The sequence below is a fragment of the Sciurus carolinensis genome, chromosome 2 (assembly GCF_902686445.1).
Source record: "Sciurus carolinensis chromosome 2, mSciCar1.2, whole genome shotgun sequence".
In the NCBI taxonomy this organism is placed as follows: Eukaryota; Metazoa; Chordata; class Mammalia; order Rodentia; family Sciuridae; genus Sciurus; species Sciurus carolinensis.
In genome coordinates this window covers 159,505,499-159,529,053 of record NC_062214.1, presented here as the reverse complement: position 1 = coordinate 159,529,053, position 23,555 = coordinate 159,505,499, and the positions used below count along the sequence as shown (strand labels likewise).

Sequence of the window (23,555 nt, the reverse complement as noted above, 5' to 3'; positions counted from 1 at the left end):
TTATTATTAGATTAGTCACTTGAATTATTTGTATACTCTAAAATAACCATTGGATCCTTGTTTCCTACCTCCTTTCTAATACTCTCACAGTGGCTCCATAATCCTGGCCACTTTTCCTGAGTTACCATTACTTCCTAAGATCTCCACTTGGAGTCCAGATTCCTTCCTACTTTTACAATTTCACCTTTATCTTTGCTGTTAATTCTGCCCTTCAAATGACACCCTGACACTTGTCTCTGCCTGTCTACAATCATACATGTTTTCAAAGCTCCAGTGTAAATCTTAACTTTCCTCACAACAGTAATCCATCTCCAAATTCCTAAAAACACATGGTATTTTTATTGATCTTCATGTGGGTTATGTTAGGAGAATGCAGTATTGTAATCATATGCTTAAAATATGCAGTTAATTGAAAGTTTGCATTAATTTCAAAAATTGTTTTAAATTTGTTGCTTATTATTTATTGCACTTTTTATTCTTGTGGGTAAAAGAAAGAAAATGGGAAGAAAAGATATCTTGATGTAGTCTCTTGACTAAGCACTCAGAGTCAGTTGGATCAATATTTCCAAACTCTGACACAACAACAGATGAGTTATTGCCCTGCTGGAGACACACAGTTTATCTTGGCTCATAGATCAGATAGCTCAGAGGAACAAAATGAATGATGTTGTTGGTAAAGGACATTAATCTTTCTTGTCATTCTCCTTGATTAGGATAGCTACCTCTAGGACCTCATAGAATAAATTTTCCATATATATTTTGATTTTGAGTGCTTGTGAGTGAGTATCTGTATGTTTGTCAAAGTCAAAGAGTTTGTCTTGGAGTCTACCAAATGATTACTGGATTCCAGGTTTATGCTAATTTGTTCCAAGATGTCATTTGCCTGTTTCTATTTTTATGACCTGCATTCCAATACGAAGTAATGTTTGAAATTGGGAATGCTCAAAAACCATAATTAAATTTTGCATTATCTCATGACTAGCAGAACATGTAAGTTAGATTTTAAAAACTGGAGGAAGAAGGCACATACCATAAAAAAGCAAAATGGTAGCTAATAAGAATCATATTTAAAAATAAAAATTATCTCCTGTGTATCTCAAAAAGGTGTTCAGCCTATGATTTTTTGAAATTCACTGTGAAATACTCTCAGAAAAATACAAGTCGTACACATACACTTTCTTGTCATAACCACTTAATTTTTATGACATGAACATAGACCAGCTACTGAGTTGACTCTGTACCAAGATGATTTCTTTCTTCTCTGCTGCCCCATTAGCTGTGATGTGACCCCAAATTCAAAGCCATTTAGCTTTGCTTAAGAACCTTCCATCAACCATTGGATCTTCTTCAATTCTCACAGCAACTGCAAGACTAATGTTGTTAGCATTAGCTTTGGAGTCAGATTGCCCTAAATCCTAAGTTCCAATTCTGCCATATCTATCTGTTTTCCTAATGGCAAGTTCCTTAACCTCTCTAAACTCCAGTTTCTTCATCGATGGGATGGATGTGATTTTTAAAAACATGCCTCATAAACAGTTGATGGGCTAAATGAGATAATCCACTTATTGATCTCATTCAGCACAGATCACACATGTGTTTTAAGTGTTGGCTACTGTTGTCTTCCCTGTGTGAGGGAGAAAACTGGGGTTTCCTGAGAGTTGAAGGATTTTTGGAAGGGGAGTAATGTGATGGAGATGGAACTTAAACCCAAGTTCTCTGACACCTGGGACTTTCCTACAACAGGATGCTATAACCCCAAACTCACCATACCTCACACTGTGCCAAGTCCTACTGCACCGTGATACGTGCCCTGTTATGCCAATACATGTTTGCTCTCATTCTAGTGAGAGACTATAATTCCAGCTACAGCTTGGTCTTATGGACCATTCCAGATTGACGTAAATACACTTTGTAAGGTCTTCTTCAATCTGTTCTAAATGATAGATGCAGGTCTTAGATCATTATCATGAAAATTCTTTGCTTCTGACTTTAATATCTTTCAAACTTATGCATTGCACCCAGTGCAATAGCTAAGAGAGCATTTTGAAATTATGCAGTTATTTAAAACAACAACTTGTGTACCTATATATTTTATTTGGTCACAAATGCAGCATGAACTATTAGTACAGGGTGATGAGAATAAAAATAGGAAATTCAAATCAAAGGAATCAAAACTAGGGAAGAAATAGTCTGTCTTTCCATATCATTCTCAGTGTACAGACATAGCTAGGAAATGGTAGAGTCAGTATTCAAAGACACATCTTATTCCAAGACCTAGACTGTTAACCACAGCACTTAGAAGTGGGTATGCAGAGCAAGTTGTGAGATCACATTAATGAAAATACCCAAACTAAGGTCTTCAGATGACTGGTCCGAATCTGTGGATAAGATCCTAGGGATGCCAGGGGTTTGTATTACAGGACCTCAGAGAACACTTCCAGTCCTTCTTTATTTTGTTCTGATAATACCAGACCTGACAAAAAGGTGGATCAGGAAATATGTTGTGTCACTTAGGGCTTCACTGATTCTACTATGATCTTCCAACAGGTACTGTTACCCACCAAACATCACTGCCAGGGCAGGTAGGGGTCCCGAACTTCCAGTTATAAACAATGACTTTGTAGTCAATTTTTGTATCACACTAGGTTAGTAAGCCTTTGCATATTGTAGGAATATCCTTTATTTTGGTACTTTGCACAAGTAAGCATTTAGCACATCTTTTTTCTTAAATGAATACATGATTGGCAGTGAAGTTCATTCCAAAGCTCTTGAATGTGACCAAATCAGTTGGTTACACAGAAGTGCCCAGTCAGTAATTGCTGAGCATGTGCAGTGCCCACAGCACAGTGCTAGAAATGCCAGGATGTGAAGATATGGAAGGCGATGTATACAGAAGTATACAGAAGAAGATAACTGAGAGCAAAGGCAGAAAAGCCAATGGGCCAATGGCAAATTAATGCCCATGGCCTTTGGGACAGAGACAGGAAAGAAAGCATAGAAACGGAATAATAAGGGCAAACTAGAGGAAGTAGGAGTTCACTAGAGACTTTATTTATATTTTAGGAGAAGCCAAAGAGCCTTTCAGTTGAGGGAAGGGCTGGAGCAAAGGCATAGGAGTTGAAAATCTCCTGGTTGTGAGCTTGACTGGTTGTGTTTCTCGAGAAGTCTCAGAAATAAAGCCATAAAGGCAGGCTAGGACCCTGTGGAAGAGGATCCTGAATTCTAAGCCATATGGTAGGCAAAGATGACCATTCAAAGCTTGGAATAGAGAAGTGACATGGTGAAAGTGGTGTTTTAGGAAGATGACTATAATCAGCCATGTGCATAGTGGGAAGAGGTGAGTCTGGAAGTGAGACACTTAGGAAACTATTGTAATAAACCCAGTGGAAGGTGCTAAGGGTCTAGCTGGGGAGCTAGCCGTGGGATTAGAGGGGAGGGACAAAGGTCATGTGCAAAGAATTATGGGTGTTTGCAGCTATAAGACATCATGGAAAAGGCAAAACTGTGGAGACAGGAAAAAGACCATGCTTGCCAGGGGTTGCAGTAAGAGAGTGAAGAATAGGTGAGGCACAGAAAAATTTTAGGGCAATGAAAATACTTGTATGATACCATAATGTTGGATGTATGTCCTGTCCAAACCCTAGAATGTACAGTACCAAGAGAGAATCCTAATGTAGACTATAGATATGGGGTGATAATGATGCATTGATGTAGCATTCATCAGTTGTAATAAATGTACCACTTTGGATGTCGAGAGTGGAGGGGGCTGTGTGTGTGTCTTGTTCAACCCAGGATTCTCTAACGACAGACTATAAACTGGCGGCTTATAAGCATTAAATGTTTCTTTCTCAAAGCCACAGAAGCTGGTAAGTCCAACAATCAAGGCACTGGCAGATCCGGTGTCTGGTGAGGGCCCACTTTCTGGTTCATAGATGGCACTCCTCTCTGTCTTTACATGGGAGAAGGGGTGAACAAATTCCCTTGGATTATTTTTATAAGGACATGAATCCCACTCATGAGGGCTTCTCCCTTCTGATTTAATCTCCTCCCAAAGGCCCCACCTCCTAGTACCTCCTAACCTTGGGAGTTAGAATTTTGACATATTAACTTGGGCAGGGGCGGGTAGTGGGGAGACACAAACAGACAGACTCGTATAGGGTGAGGAGCATATGAGAAATCTCTGTACCTTCCTTTCAATTTTGCTGTGAACCTAAATCTGCTCTAAAATTTTTAGGTCTGTAAATAAAAAGGATTATGGAGAATAACTAGATAATTCTATGGAGGGGATAAAACAGAAGAACTATTACAGAGCAAATTTATAATGCATATTTTTTGCTACTATTCATCTTATATGCAGCATTGAGGAAATATGAACAAGAACAATTATTTTTCTCTTTTGAAATAAAAAATCCAAATTCTGTCAACCAATGACCAACAGAAAGATGTTTGGAGATAATCCATCCATGTTTTGTTCCAAAGGTGATTCTTTGCATGGTGGAGGCAACTTAGTGGTCTTTCTGTATTGAATACATGAAGAGTAGAATGCATCTCAATTAGGTGGGTGAGTTAGAAGATAGTGGTGAAGGTTACATAACTCTGAATATACAAAAACTGCCAAATTGTATACTTCAAGAGAGTAAATTTATGCTATATGAATCATATATCACCAAAGCTGATATTTAAAAAAGCAATGGAAAGTCTATGTAGGGCTTCAAGGAACTTTTTGTAAGATCTAAGTAAATTATAAATAAATATTCACCTCCATCCTTCCCCACAACGAAAAGTATTCCCTAAAGAAAGGCACAGAATCACATTTCCATCTTTAGACACAAGGAAAACAACAACAAAAGAGCAAAACAAAAACTGACATCAAAAACACCTACCCTCTCAAACCCACCAGAACTTCCGCTCTCGTCTCCCCTCAACGCTGCAGCTTCCTCTTTCCAGGGTGCTGCTGGGAACTCTAGAGAACTCAACTGCAGTGTGTCTGCTAGGGCAGGTTTTTCCCCTTACAGAATTTTTTTTTTTTTTTTTTTTTTTTGCTGAACGGATAACTTCCCAGGCAATGCAAATCCTGGGTCTTTCTTTGTAGGAGAAAACAAAACAACCAAAAACATTTTGCTGAATCATTTATTATTAAACATGAATTTTGCAATCCCAAGAGTGAAATCTACTATTTTGGCAGTCAAACTTTAAGTAAGGCAGTGAGTTGGGGAAAGGAAAAAGGGTGGGTCACTCGTGTTCTTAAACCCCTGAGCAGGTCTTGTGCTTTGGCTTCGAGTCTTTGCTAGAGAATACAGACTCATTTTTTAAGATGTTATTCTGTTCATTGATCACAAAGATGAAACTGGTAAATAATGGGTGTACCTGGATTTCTCAGTCCCCATTTGTCATGCTAAACCACAGGACACTTAATTTCAGAAGGAGAATGTTCCCTAGATGACATAGAGGCCCCTGGAGCCTGCCTGGCATATCCATCCCTCACGGCAGAGTCTGTTGACAAGTGTGCCGCAGCCTCCATTTTCTGAGCCTGCTAATTGTGTAGCACTCAGGAAAGATGAGTGGGAGTGCTCAGGGAACAAGCTTTCAGCTCCACTTCTGTGCAGGCTACCGCCATCCATCACATGGCAGCCGGAAGGCAAAGGAGTCTAGGAAGGTGAAGGCAGACTCACTTTTAGTCACTGATTCCAGCTTTCGATTTTGAATTGTATATGTACCTCTCTTCTCACTGTCATTACAGTTTTTTTTTTTTTTTTTTTTAATGTTTGCCCCACTTTTTTAACAAAAGTCTCAATTTAACAAGAATAATGTTCTCTATACCTGTCAAACAATATTTGGCATTTTTTCGTAATTTCAGAGAGCAGGGTAAGCCAGATGTTTTTCTGTAGTAGAGTAATTCTACCCCTGTGCCCAGAAAACCTTTTGTTATGATCAGGCTGTTTTCTGGCATTCTCTGTTTCCATGGCAGAGCAGGAAGAGAGGACTCACTGAGTTATGGAAACATTGTGGTAAGCCATAGGCCCTCCTGTGGAGCCTAGTGAGTGAGGATGGGCTCTGTCCACGGAGAGGAGGCTCATCCCTGGGCACTGAACACTCCCACCTCTTTTCTATTGTCTTGATGAATTTCAACTTTTCATGCTCAAGGCAGTCATTATCAAGTTTATGACAGAATCTCTGTCAGTTGCATCACTGAAAAGTTCTTAATGAACAAACACCTGCCTGTGGCACGAGGCAGACAGCGGTGTCCTTGCACTCTGGGGACCTTTGCATCTAAGGCAAACTGCAGAGAGCAACGTGAGTATGGGTCGGTTTTCTTAAACTCCTTCTGGCCCAAACTAACCTGAAAGTATGTCATTAAAAATCAAGAAACAAACTAATGGACAGATGGCAGTCTGTTGCAAATGACGTGTCCTTCCTGAAAAATAGAGATAATAATAGAATCAACAACTTTCATTTGTTGAGCTATCCCATGTGTCAGGCAGAGATTTAAGTGTTTTACCTCATTTAATTCTCAGAGTAATCCAATAATGTGAGAACTTTTGTCCACCTCTTGTCTTAAAGATGGATAACTAAAGTCTCTAAGATGTGGACCCTACAGAATGTTGAAAGTGATTTTGGAAGAGCCAGAATACGAGCTACCTAAGTAGGTGGCCAATTTGAATGGGTTCCATTCATGTGAGTGAATCAGTGATAAGAACTGGGATTTTATGATTGAAGCAAGTCATGTTTGTCATCCCATTCCTCAATACTGCCAGGGAGCTAAAAATAGAGTAGGATAGAATAGAATACCTACCCTTTATGACATTACTGAACTTGCCACCCATATTTCTGATCTATGACATTGGTGGATACAAAGCCTGATTTTTATCAGCACAGATGATTTAATGCAGTAGTTTCAGTTTATTTTCATTCTCTTCTATTTAGCTTTTGACCAGAAATAGTGACCTAAGAATCTTCAATTTTTATTATAAGTACTTCCCTGGAAGTTACTAATAAATTGAAATTCTGAGGATTAGAGTCACTGAAAATGTGTTCAGGTAACTAATTTGCTCTGCCCTTCCTGTCTAGCCACCCCCTGAGAGGGCATCTGTGGGTCCCCATGTTAATTCTTGATGTACATCTGTCCATGAGACTTCTAGATGGCCCAGGAGGAAACCAGAGAGAATGAGAAAATCAGATGTTCAAAGTAATCCTTGGGTTTTATACATATAGTAGTAATTTCTAGTCTAGATGAAGAATGCACATTTATTTTGCGAATTTGTATTTAACTCTACACAATATTGGTTCCTACCTGGGGCAATTGGCTTATGCTCTCTGCCTCAGTTCCCACATCTGCCAGCTCTGCAGGAAGCACTGACAAAAATTAATTGGCTTTCCTGAGCCTTCAGGCTCAGCTCTGCTTCTCAGTGCCAACAATCCCCACAGGACTCTGCTCTCGTGTAATTTACTGTCCAGAAGGACTTTCTGTTTACAAGGGTTCTATCTGCTAGGCACCATTATAATGCATATATATTTTTTCAGATTCAGTAAATTATAATCTTAAGAATGTAGGGCATGGCCATATTGAAAGCATTTGGATTTTTCATTGTTTTTATGGTGATGCTAACATGGACACATCTAAAATGTGTGAAAAATATTAAAAGAATAAAATGTGCAATTTACACAGATTTAGGACACCATCCTGAAAAATACAATTCTGAACACCATGATCCCAAATGTTGAAATCCCAAAAGATCGAATCTCTGAAGTCTAAAATCCAGAAGGATCAAAATCCCCAAAATAGCATTCTGAAAACTATAATAAAGATTAATTAAGATATATGTATTACATTTTTAAAGAGATTTATTTGAGAAGTAAATAAAAACACAACAGAACACTGCATCATCCACTTTGTACAACAAAATGGACAACAATAATGCATGTTTTTGCAAGCATGAACACTCAGGTATACTAACGATAGTCACAAGAGTGTAATATCTATGAACAGACAAAGTTCTACTCATAAAAAATAGGTCAAAAAGCAAAATATATAAATGCATGTCACTGTGGTCGGTAATTGTGTGCATTTATAAGTTTTTGGTCATTTGAGAAACTGACAGGACAACCAAGTCTTTTTGAAGATACTGATCAAAAACTACAATAGGCCACCATCACTATACAGCTGCTCAAAGAGATGAGATCTGGAGAAATTTAATCTTTCACAAATGCAAGTAAACAAAACGACATTCCTTCAGTTATTGAGAAATTTCAACATTTTTATGTGTATGCACAAGGCTTAACACAAATACAACGTTGTGATAATATACTTTCAAGAAATCAAATTTGCAAGAAATGCATAAAATGAGTTAGAATTCTCTATACATTTTTACATAATTTACCCTTATAGTTTTGGAAAAGACTTAAATTTGAAATATATAGGATTGTGAATTGTAAAACGCATGCTGACAATGTAAAATAGTGGGGGAAAAAAGTAGGAAAAGAAAAAATTCTGTGTATGAAAAATCATATTGTAGGGATAGATTATAGGCAGTTGTCTGGAGGTAGTCCATAACTTGGCCTACTTTTACAACCATTAGGTATATTTTGAAGTATTACATCATGATGATGAATATCTGCTTTCTTTTAAGGCACAGCTCTTCTCAGACAATACATTCACACCCATTTTCTACATGGTGGATTTTTCCCCACCTAGTCCACTGAGACTCACACACTAATCTCTAAAAACTCTCTCACAGATACACCCCAAATCATGCTTCATCATCTTTCCAGGTATCAGGGCATCTCAGAGGCCACAGCTATTCTGAGTACAACTGAAAACATACAGCTTCTTCCCCAGAACTCAGCTGTCAAACTCTTCTACATCACCCTTTTAATTTTATTGGAATTGTGATTTAGGGGATTTGGGCCTTCAGGATTTCAACATTTGGGATTTTGATCTTTTGAGATTGTGATTTTTTTTTTTTTTTTATAACTTCAGTCTTCAGGGCTTTCGATCTTTTGAGATTCAACATTTGGGACTATGGTATTTAGGGTTGTGTCTTTCGGGATTGTGATTGGCACTAGCTTTACTCAAACAAGTGTACCTCTTCCTCTAGCTGGCAGTATTTATAGAGAATGACAAAGGGGTCCTTCCAATTCATGGTAGGACCTTTGAGCAAGACAAAGCTGGCTGTATAAACATTTCAGGGGTGAGAGTTCTTCCCAATTGTTGGTTCTAGTTATAGTCTCTCAAAAATATAGATGCAATTAGGATTCGAGTCCTTCAGTTATTCTCTGAGGCATCATCTCAGGGAAAATTATATTGATTATGTTGTACAGGAAAGGAAGAAGCAAGGGAGCCGCATCAGACAGTGGCATCCAATCAATACAAATATCATGGCAAGTTGGAAAGAACCTCTATGGTTGTTACATCCAACTTTCCACAAAGTACTGGTTCTTGCCTGGACAGATTCTGATCTCTGAGGGCCAAACAGGATCAGAACACTCTTGTTTTCAGATGAAGCCCCGCTCTGTAGCCAATAGCTCAAATTTTTGCCCTACTTCTCACATGCCAGGTTAAAATGTGCTCTTTGTAACTTGCATTAAGTAGTCCTACTTTGTACTCAGTAGCTTCTCTCTGTAAGTGTAATAATTGATTGATTGGTTGATTGACCCATTCATCCACTTATTCATCTGGTATTGAACACTTCTTATGTATAATACAGTATGCCAGACATAAGCTTCAAATTCCAGGAGCTGAAAGAATTTGTAGAAGATAACATGGATATATATATTATATGTCACACAGGTCATGCAAGCAGTATAAGTTCAGTGCTATAGGAGTGAGGAAAGAGACCAAAAGAAAAGAGTCTGGTCCCGTAGGCATGGTCAGTGCTATGATCTGAGCGTTTGTACCCCTCAAAAATGTATATGTTGAAATCCTAATCCCCCAGTGTGATGGTATTTGAAGGTGAGGATATTTGTGAGATGATTAGGTTATGAGGATTGTGCTCGTATAAGAGACACTGCAAAGATCCCTCACTTCTTCCACCATGTGAGGTTACAGCAAAAAGACAACCATCTAAGAAGCAGGTACTCACTAGACAGTGAATATACCGGTACCTCAATCTTGCACTTACCAGCCTCCAGAATAAATTTCTGTTGTTATAAGTTATCTAGTTTATGGTAATTTTGTTATAAGCATCCCAAATGGACTAAGTAATTTTATCATGAAGGATGTGACATTTAATGATTATTATCCTTTTTGTGGGGGGATACTGGGGATTGAACTCAGGGACCTTTGACCACTGAGTCACATCCCCAGGCCAATTTTGTATTTGATTTAGTGACCAGGGTCTCACTGAGTTGCTTAGCGTCTTGCTTTTGCTAAGGCTGGCTTTGAACTCGTGATCCTCCTGCCTCAGCCTCCTGAGTTGCTGGGATTACAGCATGTGCAACTAGGCCCTGCTAAGATTATTATCTCTAATGACTTGAAGTCAAAGAGAGATTTGGATGTAGAGATTGGAAGAATAAAGTGTCAGGGATGTGATGAGTTGTTTATAACTGGAGCTTAATGTTTGAACTGGAGAGTGAAAGAAAGGGTTAGAAAATCTAGTCAAACAAGTGCGAGACTGTGAAGGGCTTTGCATGCTTGAAGTGGGACAGTAAGTTAGAGGAGCAGTGGAGACTGGCTCTGAGATGGGAGAACTCACACTGTCTCCAACACCAGGCTACAGAGTTGAAGGCTCATCAGGAGGCAGGACAGAGTCCTGGGGCTAAGTGCTGAACAAGAGGCACTTGTGTTGAGTGTGATAACTGTGGGGTCAGGAGACAGTGGACTCGAGGGATAAGAGGCATGCCTGGTATAGGTGATAGTGTCCAGGAGCACTGTGGTGGCCTCTGCAGTGGAAGCATTTGAAGGAATCCAACGGGACAGTTTCCCAGTGACAGTGGAGCATTGCCCCCACTCCCCACATCTCCAGATTAATAATACCCATGGACGAACTCCTGACTTTCTGGAAGGTTATTAGCACCTTCAAATGATTGCACATAATTGTGGCAGAGAACCTCAGGATGCAAATATCTGCAGTGAAATATCTCAGATTGATTTCCCTGCCTCCAGTGAGGTCTACCTGTAGGCTGAGTGATACAATAAAAGACATTTTAAGAATTCTATAGGGTAAGAGTGTGCGTGCACTCATGGATGTAAATTTCATCACTTGTCTTTTGGTGGTCAATGTAGGTTTAGGTAAGGTGGCCAATCATTGCTATTATTCCTTTTATGATTGAGGTTTTTTTTTGGAGGGGGTTGTCTAGCTTGAAAAGAGGGCCTGATTTACAAAGGAAGTACAATTAGAAGCCTAGCTGAAATGAACAGATTTCAACTGGTCTGTTGTTCACAAATTTGGCCATTTGGCAAATGAAGTGTCAGTAGCAACTTGCGGGGAATTTCTAACATGTATTCTCACATTACCCTGATATTTTAACCTGGCATGTGAGAAGTAGGGTAAAACTTTGAGCTATTGGCTACAGAGTGGGGCTTCATCTGAAAACAAGAGTGTTCTGATCCTCTTTGACCCTCAGGCTGAGATCAGAATCTGTCCAGGCAGGAACCAGTACTTTGTGGAAAGTTGGATGTAACAACCATAGAGGTTCTTTCCAACTTGCCATGATGTTTGTATTGATTGGATGCCACTGTCTGATGCGGCTCCCTTGCTTCTTCCTTTCCTGTACAACATAATCAATATAATTTTCCCTGAGATGATGCCTCAGAGAAAAACTGAGGGACTCAAATCCTAATTGCATCTGCTTAATTCTCAACTTCATAATTATTGCCTTCATTTTATAAATAAATACTGAGTACCTACTATGTGCCAGGACTTGTTCTATTAACTGGGTTACATTAGTGAGCAAAATAGTCAAATACTCCTGTCTTTATGGAGCTTACCCAGCAAGAAGGGACAATTGATAAATAATAGGTAAATGAGTTAAGTATACAATACATGAGAAGGAGATAAGTGATATATGAAAAAAAGAAAAAGCAGAGAAGGGTAGAAGGGAACAGGATTCCTAGGGAGTAAGGAGAGCAGAGCAGGTTGTGATTTGAGGTAGAGAATCTAATTCCTCTTCCATAAAGAGGTAACACTGGAGCCCAGACTTGGAGATAAGGGAATTAGGTGCACAGGTATCTGGAGGAAGAGAGTTCCAAGAAAGGAAAATAGCTAATGCCAAAATGCTGAGACAGAAGAGTACAAGCAGGGGAAGAGGCTTTGTGCCATTCTGTTCCCCATGGACGAAAAGTGGCTTGTTGCAACCAAGAAGGAAGCTAGGAAAAGGCAAATGTTACACTTATTGTTATTAATGCTGAAGCAAAATTACTTAGGGAAAAAATAACTTTACAAACTTGTTTAAGGAGATGCAAAACATTCTGGGAGATTTCCTGGGTTGTAGACTGTTGGGGTTTGAATCCTTGTTCCACTACTTACTGCCTGTGAGATCTGCGTTATTTAACTTTTTGTTTTTTAGCTTTCTCATCTAGAAGATGAAACTAACAATATTACCAACCTTCAAGGATTGCTTCAATGAATAGATGAGTCAATATTAAATGAAAAACTTGAAGTTACATCTGACGCAGCATACACTCAAATCTATTGTTCTTATTATGTTACTAATACTGCTTTGATTATTTTTGTAGGAGATGAGACCTTAGTCTGGTTTCTTCTCGAGTGTGTCTTAAGGGTTTTTATGCTGTGGAGGCTGTGTGTGTTTTTTGTATGTGTTTATGCATATGTGTGTTGAGAGTGAGGGGTTTAATTTATAAAATTGCTTATAAATGATTACTAAATTGTTCAAAAAGAAGTAGGTACAAATTCTACTGCTTTCCATCCAGTAAATCCTTAATAAATGTTGGTTTTCTTTTCCTCTGGCAGAATTTTATGACAAAGAAAAATAGTGGAGAGTGAACAATAGAGGGTTTTCTTTTTCTGCTCACTATTAACACTTTTTTTTCCTTTTTTTTTCTTTTTTTGGCCTAAAATGATGGCAAGGTGAAAACACTCTTTAGGCTTAAACCTGGAAATTTGTTTTGCCCTTAGCACCACTAGTGGAAGGAAGGAATTCAGAGTAGAGCATTTTAAATATGACTGGAAAAGAAGTAATTGGCAGTAGAGGAGCAAAGGAAGAGGGAAACAAAATGAGGGGGAACCCAGAGAAATCAGGAAGCAGAAGATTAAGGCAATAACAACTTTGGGGTGAGGTCCAGAACTAGGAGACTCTTTCTTTGCAGATCTTAAAAAAGAAAATGGATGGAGTCCATCCAAAAGGAGCAGAAGTCCACCAGTGGTGGGGCAGATCCAAGGGTCTCTTGAGGCCTCTCCCAGTTCTGCGAGTCTCTAAGAGTAGCCCCTGAATGGTCAGCTACACTACTGTATTTCCAAACCTAGATTAACCTACATTTCTACCTCAACTAAAGAACCATTAAGACTTTAGCTGGGAAGATGGTTTCTTTTTAATAAATTAAGTTATGGTGTGTTGAAGTAGTAGATGTTAAAAATCACTTTTCTAGTCCTTTGGAAAGTGTCCCCAGAGTATGTAGACCTGGAAGCTTATATGAGTCACTGGGGTCTGCCACTTGGAAAACGCCAGAGCTATGGCCTATCATGGAGACAAAGAAAATTAACTTGCCAGTGATCTAAGGACACACTCTTGAGGAGAAAGGATGTTGTGCCTCTGTGAGGCAGGGCTGGCTGGTGGGTTAGGCAGGAGAGAGACCTGAAGCCTCACAGTCTGTTGCTGTTTTGATTGACAGGTATGGCTGCTATCTCCAGTGCCCTGGATCTTTCCTCAACAACACGGCAAGATGGGGAAGGAGCATGTTACACATCTCTAATTTCTGACATCTGTTACGCACCTCAGGAGGATTCTACATATTTCACTGGAATTCTTCAGAAGGAAAATGGCCACATCACCACTTCAGAGAACCCTGAGGAGTTGGGGACCCCTGGCGCCTCCTTACCTGATGTGCCTGGGATGGAGTCTCGCGGCTTATTCAGTTCTGATTCTGGAATAGAAATGACGCCTGCAGAGTCCACTGAAGTGAACAAGATCCTAGCAGACCCCCTGGACCAGATGAAAACAGAAGCCTATAAATACATGGACATAACCAGGCCAGAGGAGGTGAAATGTCAGGAGCAACGTCACCCCGAGTCGGAAGACAAAGACTTGAACTTTAAGAACAAGGACACTGAAATATCAACAAAAGTAGAAGGAGTTCGTGGACCTGACAAACCAGCTCCTGTGGAGGGAAAAGTCATCAAGGACCACTTATTTGAAGAATCTACCTTTGCTCCTTACATAGATGACCTCTCAGAGGGGCAGCACAGTGCTCCGCTGATCACTGCCCCCATCAAAATCACGCTGACAGAGATCGAACCTTCTGTCACAACTGCTACTCATGAGAAGACTCCCGAGAAGCAAGATATCTGTCTGAAACCAAGTCCTGACACAGTCCCCACTGTCACTGTCTCAGAGCCTGAAGATGACAGCCCGGGATCTGTCACTCCTCCATCTTCTGGAACAGGTAAAGGTGCTGAGTTTCCCTGTCTTGGGAAAACCCAGCATATGGAGATCTGAATTCCTAAAACACTGATTAAGGAATGAAGAAAAGGACTTAAGATACTTGACTACATGGTCCCCTTAAATCTCATTTAGTGTAACTGATTTAATTAGCCTGCAACTTTTTCCAGGCCTGTGTCTATCGTACAAAGTTTGAGATCTGAAATTTTCCTTTCAGTCCTATCAGATTTTCTGTGTAAAATGCTTTTTCTTCAATTGAGTGAATAGGTAGGGATGACACTGGAAACATCGATGTCCTCATGTGGCCCTAGTGTTCACAGCAGAGAAGGAAGCAGGTATCGCCTGCTTCTCGGTTACCATTCCCCCAGGACACCTGGGTCTCCTGAAGGCATCATGGGGAGCACTTCCCGGCTGGGCTTCCTCCTCCAGGTCCTTGGACATGCTTGGCCCCAACTCTAAGTCTGTACCATGAAGGAGGAGAGCGTAGTGGCTTCAGGATCTCATAGGGGTGTTATAGGCAATGAGAGGAAACCTCAACAAGGGACATTCCTCTCCCTTTCCTTCCATCTCACCAGCATCATTTTAATTTCTTTCGTACCTTGAAGTTTTGCTTTGCACTTTCAGTTTTTTGAAACTAAATGATATTATTTTATCAGAACAAAAAGTTTAGACTTCACTAGGCTGTTGATCTTGTCATTTTGAACATTCTCCTACTCTGACTCAAAGCAGGATGTTCAACCATACGCAAACTCATACTCTCAAACTCAAAGGGGATCTCATGTGCCCTGGGTGAAAGTCAGGATTGTAGCAGAAGCTTCCTCAGCCTGCCCTGTCCCACCCCATCCCTGTTCTCTATGACAGCACTCACCTTCTCTCTAGCCTCTTGTATCTCTACTACTCACCAGCAGCCATGAGACATCAGGATGAAAGGACTGTGAGAAGTCCTTGAATCTTCCCCTGCCTCTGGTGGCTGGCTTTCTAACAGTACTCAAAAGAGCATTAGTCAGCTTCTTGGGGAAAAGAGCCTCCAGTGAAGCTCCAAATGGAACCACAGCCTCAAGAAGAGGAGCGATTGCCCTACAACCTGGTGAAGTCCAAGTCCAAGTGTTAGAACACTGTAGGCTTAATGAAAGACAGCCCTCTCCTGTTTCCCTAAAGACTTTGGCATTAATCCCTCACCTTTCCCGATGTTACCTCAGACTTGACTGAAGCTCCTGGATCCACTGCATCAAAATTCCCTGAAACAAGTCTCTGACTTTCTAATTCATTTATTCACTCAACAAACTCTTGAGTAAACATTTTCTTTTGGTCATGTATTTTAGGGGGGACCAGTGATGCAGGAATTAAAAAACAAAACTAACAAAACCTTGTCCCTGCCCTCCAATGGGACAGACAACAAAGAAAACAGTCCTACTCCAGTGTGATTTGTGTTCTGAGACAGGGAAACACAGAGGACTGAGGGACACTGGAGTCCAAAGTCTCCCTAGATGAATGGAGACTACAGTTGGATCTCAAAAGAGCAGGAGGAACCAAATAGGTGAAAGAGGGTGGTGGCTTTCCAATCAAGGAGGTGCAAAGACAGAGGTGAGGGCACAGTGAATGACACATAAGATGCTGAGATTTGCATATTGGTAGCAAATCAGGAATCTGTGGCTCCAAGTGGATTAGATGTGACTTGTCCCAGCCTACAGCATGAGAATAGGGGCAGACCTGGGACTCAAAGCCTCTTTGTTCACTTTCTGGCAATGCAAAGCAAAACCCTTATTCCATGACTTAAAGATACTTGATACTCTAAGGATGTAAGCTGTATAATCAGATGTATTTTCCAGAGGTCTAGGACTGTCTGTGGTCAGTCCTGAAGAACTTCGGAAGAGTGAAATGCCCCAGTACATTTACACAGCACTTGCAAATCATGTAAAAATTATAGCTTACAAAGCAGGTGACAGAGACTTAATATGGTGTCCACTGTTATTAGGGAATTTCAATTTTTTTTTTCAGTAGCCAAAGCTCACTGGAGCCTGGAGCAATTTCAAGGGAAGGCAAAGACCCATCTGGCTCACATGGTCTTAAAGTTTCTTGGTCTTGGATTGCCCACTTGGGGCTAGAGCAATGGTTTTCTCTGCAGTTGCACCAAATATGCATTCTAAGCAAGATTTATTTAAGAAAGAGAAAGTCCCCTGCCCTGTGACACAGTTCTCTCCCATGTTTAATTCCTCCTTCTGTACGCATCCCACATCAAAACATCTGAGTCAATACAATAGATAAGAATGGTATTATAAGAGTAATAGGAGGATCAGCTTGTCACTGAGGTCTCTCTCCTTGTTCTTTCTATTCCAAGAGATTACCATACTCACTAATCATCTTCTATGGAACCCTGGCATCATGTGACTCTGTCCACAGATGTGGGAAGATAAGGGCTTCACAACACCTCTGAGTCTTGGATTCCTTTTACCATTTCCAGTGCTCACAGATAAGATAAATACCAAGAATTACAAATAATCCTACATAGAAATTGAGGGAAAGAAAACATTCTGTGCAAAAGGAGTTCAGTTTATCAATGCTTACTAAGTAAGGAATTACCAAATCTGGAAAATAATTGAAAAAGAATTCCAATGTTGAAAAGCTTTAGCCACAGACTCTGACATTTAAGCCAGGAGTCTAATATAGTTCCATCAATTCCAATAGATAATTCCACTTTGTAACATTCTCCAGCATACTTAAATATTCCCATCTTGTTAAATAATATACCCTGAGGTCAAGAGAAGTTATTAAAGTCTCTTTTCACCAAAGGCCAGTCATTTAAAAAATGGAAGCATTTTAGAGAAATATAGTAAGTGCCTTGAGGCACCATGTCATTGATATATCAACTTCGCATTGTTTCTGCTGCAAACTCCAAACAAGTGTGGTATGGCAGTCCTGAGTCCTGAGAATTGTTTGATGTGTTAGCTTCAAAAACAATAATAAAAAATGAGCAATCAAAAGTAAATTACTTCAAACTCTTTCAAAACTACTGATGCTACTTCCTTACATCAATGAGGTCTATAATTCTCCCACCCATTTTGAAAATTTGTTCTTTTATTAAAAAATACTTGACTGACTTCTATATGTCAGAAATGTGCTAGGCACCAGAGACATTGCAGCATATAAGATGTACAAGGCCCCTGCCCTCGTGGATCTTTCTAGCTAGTTAGAGAAGATAGACAATAAAAATAAAACTTGTCATACTAGTCACAAAGTATGAGGACTTGTAAAGAGTGATAGAGGGTTGGGTGTAAGAAGGGTCAGGAATAACCTCTCTGAGGAGTGACACATGATCTGAGATCTGAATGAGAATAAGGAGCCCACAAATCAAAGACAGAGGCTCAGAGGTAGAGGGAACAGCAAATGTGCAGACCCGAGGGTGTGTTATTTGGGAATTGAAACAAGACCAATGGTGCAAAGGAGTAAGAGAGAACATAACTGTTCTGTGGCACAGAACATAACTGGAGAGGGAGGCAGAGTTCAGATTGTGGATATGGAATTTGAGGTTCTTTCCAAATACAATGGGAAACCATTGGAGAGCCTTAAACTGGGAAGTGACTTTATTCATTCATCCATTCATCGATTCATTGAGCAAACATTTGTCCGCCTTTTAACTCACACCAGACATTTTTCCGTTACTGCTAAGGATGCAGTAGTGAGTGACAACAAAATCTCCCCTGCACGGAGCTAGCATCCCAGTTAGGAAGACGTACACACAAATAAAGATTTCATTTAAGATCAGGCAGTTACAATGGTCATGCAGCAGAGTAACCCCAGGTGAAGTGTAGGAGAGGGGTGCTGAGGAAAGGCTTCTCCAAGCTGGTGGCTCTGAGCAGAGACGTGAATGGAGTGATGAGCAGGCCGTGCAGGTATCTGAGGAGAGGGTGCCAGGCTGCAGGGATAGCCAGGGCACAGGCACTATCCCGGGGACGTCTTGTACGTTCAAGGAACAAGGGGAAGGCCAAGGTCAGGGTGGCCAGGATGGGGGGAATGGCAGCAGGTTCAAATCAGGGTTTTCAAATGATCCCTCTGGATGGTTGTTAGAGAAAAACCTAGAACAAAGGGAGGGCCTAAAAGGCAGCATCATTCACAGTCAGTCACTGGCATCTGCCTTTCTTTTTCTTTCTCCGCATCAGATCAGCAGCAACACATCACCCTAGAGAGGGAATTCTAACCTTCCCAGTTTTCATACTCAATTTGATTTTTATTATTATTTATTTTTACAGACTGCATTTTGATTCATTGTTCACAAATGAGGTACAGCTTTTTGTTTCTGTGGTTGTGCACGAGGTAGAGTCACACCATTCGTGGGATCATACATGTACATAGGGTAACGATTTGAGTTTTTTTTTTAGTTGACAGTTGCTACTTTTGCTGTGTCAGTCTTCATACATAATAACCAAAATCTTAGCTGGAGGTCCAAAAGGCTTTAAATAGAGGTAGGAAAACTTCTGCTTTGTTCTAAAAATTTCTCAGATTCCTTCTAGCATTTTAAAAAGCACTTTTAGTTTGTATTAAGAACAAAGGACTAGAAACAGTGGTGTATACCTGTAATCGCAGCAGTTTGGCGGGGCTGAGGCAGGAGGATTGCAAGTTCAAAGCCAGACTCAGCAACTTAGAAATGTCCTTAGCAACTTAGCAAGACCCTGTGTCAAAATAAAATATAGACAGGTTTGGGGATGTGGCTCAGTGGTTAAGTGCCTCTGGGTTCAATCCCTGGTACCAGGAAAAAAAAAAAAAAAGAAAGAAAAAAAAAAGAAAAACGAAGGACAATGTCTACAGGAGTTATTAGCTCCCTTTTGACTCATAATATGGACAGATTTCCTTTAAGGTCACAGAACTTGCCTAAAATGGAACTTATCAGGTACTTTTCTCTATCTGTAACCTTTACATTTGGATAAATAAAGCAAGATCCCTACTCTTCCTTTTCCGAATGCTCTGACACAGTGGTTCTCATCCAGAGGTAGGGTTGCTGGATAAAATACAAATTTTCATGGAACATGCTTACACACACACACAAAATTTTATTATTTCTGAGATTCAAATTTAACAGGGTGTCCTGCATTTTTATTTGCTAAATCTGCCAACTCTCATAGGAGGTGACTGTTAAAATCACATGTGAAGTTGCAAAATGCAGATACCTGGGCTCCATCCAGACCTACCTGCACTAAGTCAGAACTCCTGAGGGCAGTTTTGATCCACATACCCGGCACCTGGTTGAGAAATACTGTTCCAGGCTGGGATAGAGGTAAATAGCAGAGTGTTTAGTGCTTGCCTAGTATGTGTGAAGTCTTGGATTCCATCCCCTGACATACACACACACACACACACACACACACACACACACACATAAAATCACGGATCTAAAAATCTGAACTAACGCTCACCAGAGCACCATAATTATCTCCTGTGTGCCAGGTGCTGTGGTAGATGATGGAGTTATGATAGTGGGTGACCTGCCTGGGCTGCCCCTTACCTTTGTGGCTTTGCAGTCTGGGGTCAGGGAAAGTAGGGGAGAGTGAAGAGACAGACTTTAATCAAATCATCACACAAACATTCAAAGCTAAGGGGGGCTCCAAGTTATGCAGAATGAATGGGAACCAGCTAGCCCCCTGAAGGAAACAGCATTCGGCCAGCCGGCACCCAGGGTGGACTGTACAAGCAGGAACTAGAGTCCCAGCAGTCCGAGTATTCTGACAGAGGCATCCAGCAGGAGAAACTAGAAGGATGTGTGTCACAGGAAAGGAAGTCACATCCCACGTAGGAACTGTCTTCCTCAGTCCCATCCAGCCAGCTCATTGTTCTGCATCCCATGCTCTTAGCTCTATAATCCTTGTTCATTATACCGGTCCAGTGCCACCATTTCTGAATGACTTTTGATATCCTTCTTTTTCTTACTTACCACATGAATTATGCCCTTCTTTTTCTTACCTACCACATGAATTACACCCATTGTCTGTGATTTATTTCTCTTCAGCGTTTTCTTGAATTTTCTTCCCCTTTCCATCCTGTGGTCATCCACACACACTAGGTTACCGTAATTTCTGTTCTCAGCTCTTGCACTACCATCTCTTAATGGGTCATCCTTCCTCTACTGATTTCTCCCATGTTTATTCTAACTCTTACAGGACCCACTAATGCCTGTCTGATAAAAAATTTGATTCCAAAAGCTCAGTCTTTGTCCTCTGTGCTGATCCAATAATCAGAACAAGGTTTTGAGAAACAGGAAAAAGAAGTTTTATTGCTTCACTAGCAGTGGACTCAAGTCTCAGAGATTGTGATTCTAACTGCCAGGGGGAGCAGAGGGCTTATAAAAGGGGGGATAGAAGGCCTGTTCTCCAAGTAACATTTTCATGAAGTATCATTAAGAGGTTAACGTTCAAGTGTGTCCTTGAGAAAGCTATAGTTACAGTCTGCAGGTCTAGAGGTTCTTTATTGTTGTGGGCGGTGAGTTGAAGGACAGATAACTTGGCTTAGGACAGGGAGAATGTTAATTTTACTTCTCTCAAGTTAGGGAGGGGAAGAGGGAGAAGAGGAAGTAAATAAAAGGTCAGTTTTGAAATAAGCTGTCAGTGGTTGAGCAGTAAGGCATGAGATGAACCTCCTGTTACCCTTAACTTTTAGACAAAGTTTCCAGGGTCTTCTATGACCCAGGGGTGTTTACCTTTTCAGTCATATCATCTGCTATCATTTCCACGATACCCCAGTTAAACTTTGAAATAGCTGTCCTTTGAACACATCCCTCACTTTTTCACATCCCTCTTTGCTCCAGAGTTCACTCTTCTTGGACAATCTCTGTTTTTCAAGGCTGGATTTGTATCTGAAGACAATTCAAATGCAACTTCCTCAATTACCTCCTCTATGTTCCTCTGGAATTTTTGTGCCTCTAAGGCCATTCTGTCCTGCTTTCTTCTTGCTCTCTAGGAGAGATAGAGAAGGCTGTGAGTAGTGACAGTAATGGAGTATGGTGAGGTGGGGAAATCACCTTGGATGGAGTGAGTTGGAAGAGGGCCCAGGGCAGAGCTCTGGGGAGGTCAGTGTTTAAAACCTAGGAGAGAATAATGAATTGCCCACAAAGGTGGCTGAGATCAGGAGCAGTAAGAAGAAAAATATGAAGATAATAGTGTCACAGAAGCTAACAAAGCAGACAAGATGTCAAAAGCTAGCAAGAAGTCATAGAAGATGAGAACTGAAAAATGACCTGGAAATTACCAGTGATCTGAGACAGGCAAAGGGGGTGGAATTCAGATTGAAATGGTGTATTCATTCCGATTCAGATAAATCCTAAAACCTTGGTGATTTAACATAATTAAAGTTTCTTATTCCTGGTACAGTCCAGTGTAGTCCAGTGTAGGAACAGATTCAGCGCCAAGCTTCCTCCATCTTTCTTTTTAAAAATACATTTATTGAGATATAAGTTACATGCCATATAACTTACCCATTGAAAATGAACAACATTTCAGTGGTTTTTAGTATATTCACAGAGTTGTGATCCATCACCATAATAAAATTTAGAGCATTTTTATTACCCCAAAAGAAACCCCGTACCCCTTTTTTGTCCCCTCCAAACTCCCTACTTATCACAACCGTATTCTACTATTTCTACAGATTTTCTTATTCTGGACATTTCATATAGATAGAATTCATAATATATATGGTATATTATGTGACTGGTTTATTTCACTTAGCATATTTTCAAGGTTTAGCCATGTTTTATCATGTGTATGTACTTTATATATGCAAACTATGTTTAAGTATTTGAGGAACTGCTAGATGCTTTTTTCTAAAACAATTATACCATCATTCATTCCTAACAATAGAGTTTGAGGGTAACAATTTATCCACGTCCTTGACAAGACTTGTTATTATCTGACTTTTTTACTGTAGCCATCGAAGTAGTGTAAATTGACATCTTGGGGTTTTGACTTGCACATTTCTGCTGAATAATGATGCTGAGCATATTTTCAGGTGCCTTTCAGGCATTTGTAAATCTTTGGAGAAATGTCAATTCAAGTCCTTTGTCCATTTTTAATTGGATTGTCTTTTTCTAGTAGTTTTGTTCTTTGTTCTTGTTTTTCAACATACAAGTCCCTTATCCAAAGTATGATTTGCAAATATTTTTCCTCATTCTTTGGATTGTACAATCATTTTTTTCTGAAACACAAGAGTGGTTTTTTGAGTTTGCTTTTTGCAGTGCTTGCAACTGAATGCAGACATTTGCACTACTAGGCAAGCACTCTGCCACTTGAAAATGTATCATTTTGATGAAGCCCAGTTTATCAACTTATCTTTTGTTACTTCTGTTTTTGGTGTTTAATCTAAGAATCTATTTTCTAATTCAAGATCATGAAGATTCATTTCCATGTTTTTTTCTAGAGTTTTCTGGTATTATGTCTTATTTGGACCATTGATCTATCTGCACTACATTTTTGCATGTGGCCTGAGGCAGGGGTCCAGCTTCTTTCTTTGGTGTGTGATTGTCTAGTTTGCTTTTTCCTTGTCTTCTCACTCTCCAAAATATAACTGGCCCCTCTCAGACCCCACTTCCTTTTAAAACATGGATACTTATAGTAAAAAATACGAGAAGCAGAAAGACATGGTTCCAATTCAAGTCATTTCTAGCCATGTGGCTATATTGTTTAAAGTCCTGGCAGGAAACCAGTGAAACTCTCACAGGTTGTAACTGAAGAGATTAAAGAGGGAGCTGTTTGCAGATGTGCAATGATGATTAAGAGGACCAACACTACCCCTAGACCTGAATCTCCTAGACCTCAATCTCCCTCAGTCTCCCTCTTTCTAGCCTTTCAGTGTTTACTGTTGGCAGAAAACAACCCAGAAAAAGGGATAAGATCCCGAGTGATGCCTTTTATGTAGATCAGTCTTTCAGAAGACAAGGATAGTACACAGAAAGATGAGAGTGAATCCAGAGAGAAACCAGCACAATGACATTGGACAGTCATTTAACCTATTGCCACTGGATT

At 40.1% G+C, this 23,555-nt stretch overlaps 1 protein-coding gene across 1 annotated transcript in view; it reads left to right on the top strand.

The window, feature by feature from the left end:
- The window catches only part of Rtn1 (reticulon 1), a 219,307-nt gene that overhangs the window by 93,432 nt on the left and 102,320 nt on the right, over window positions 1-23,555 (top strand). The window contains exon 2 of the mRNA XM_047541705.1: window positions 13,787-14,557. Within this exon, the coding sequence (XP_047397661.1) occupies window positions 13,787-14,557 (771 nt within the window). The remainder of the gene's footprint in view (window positions 1-13,786; window positions 14,558-23,555) is intronic.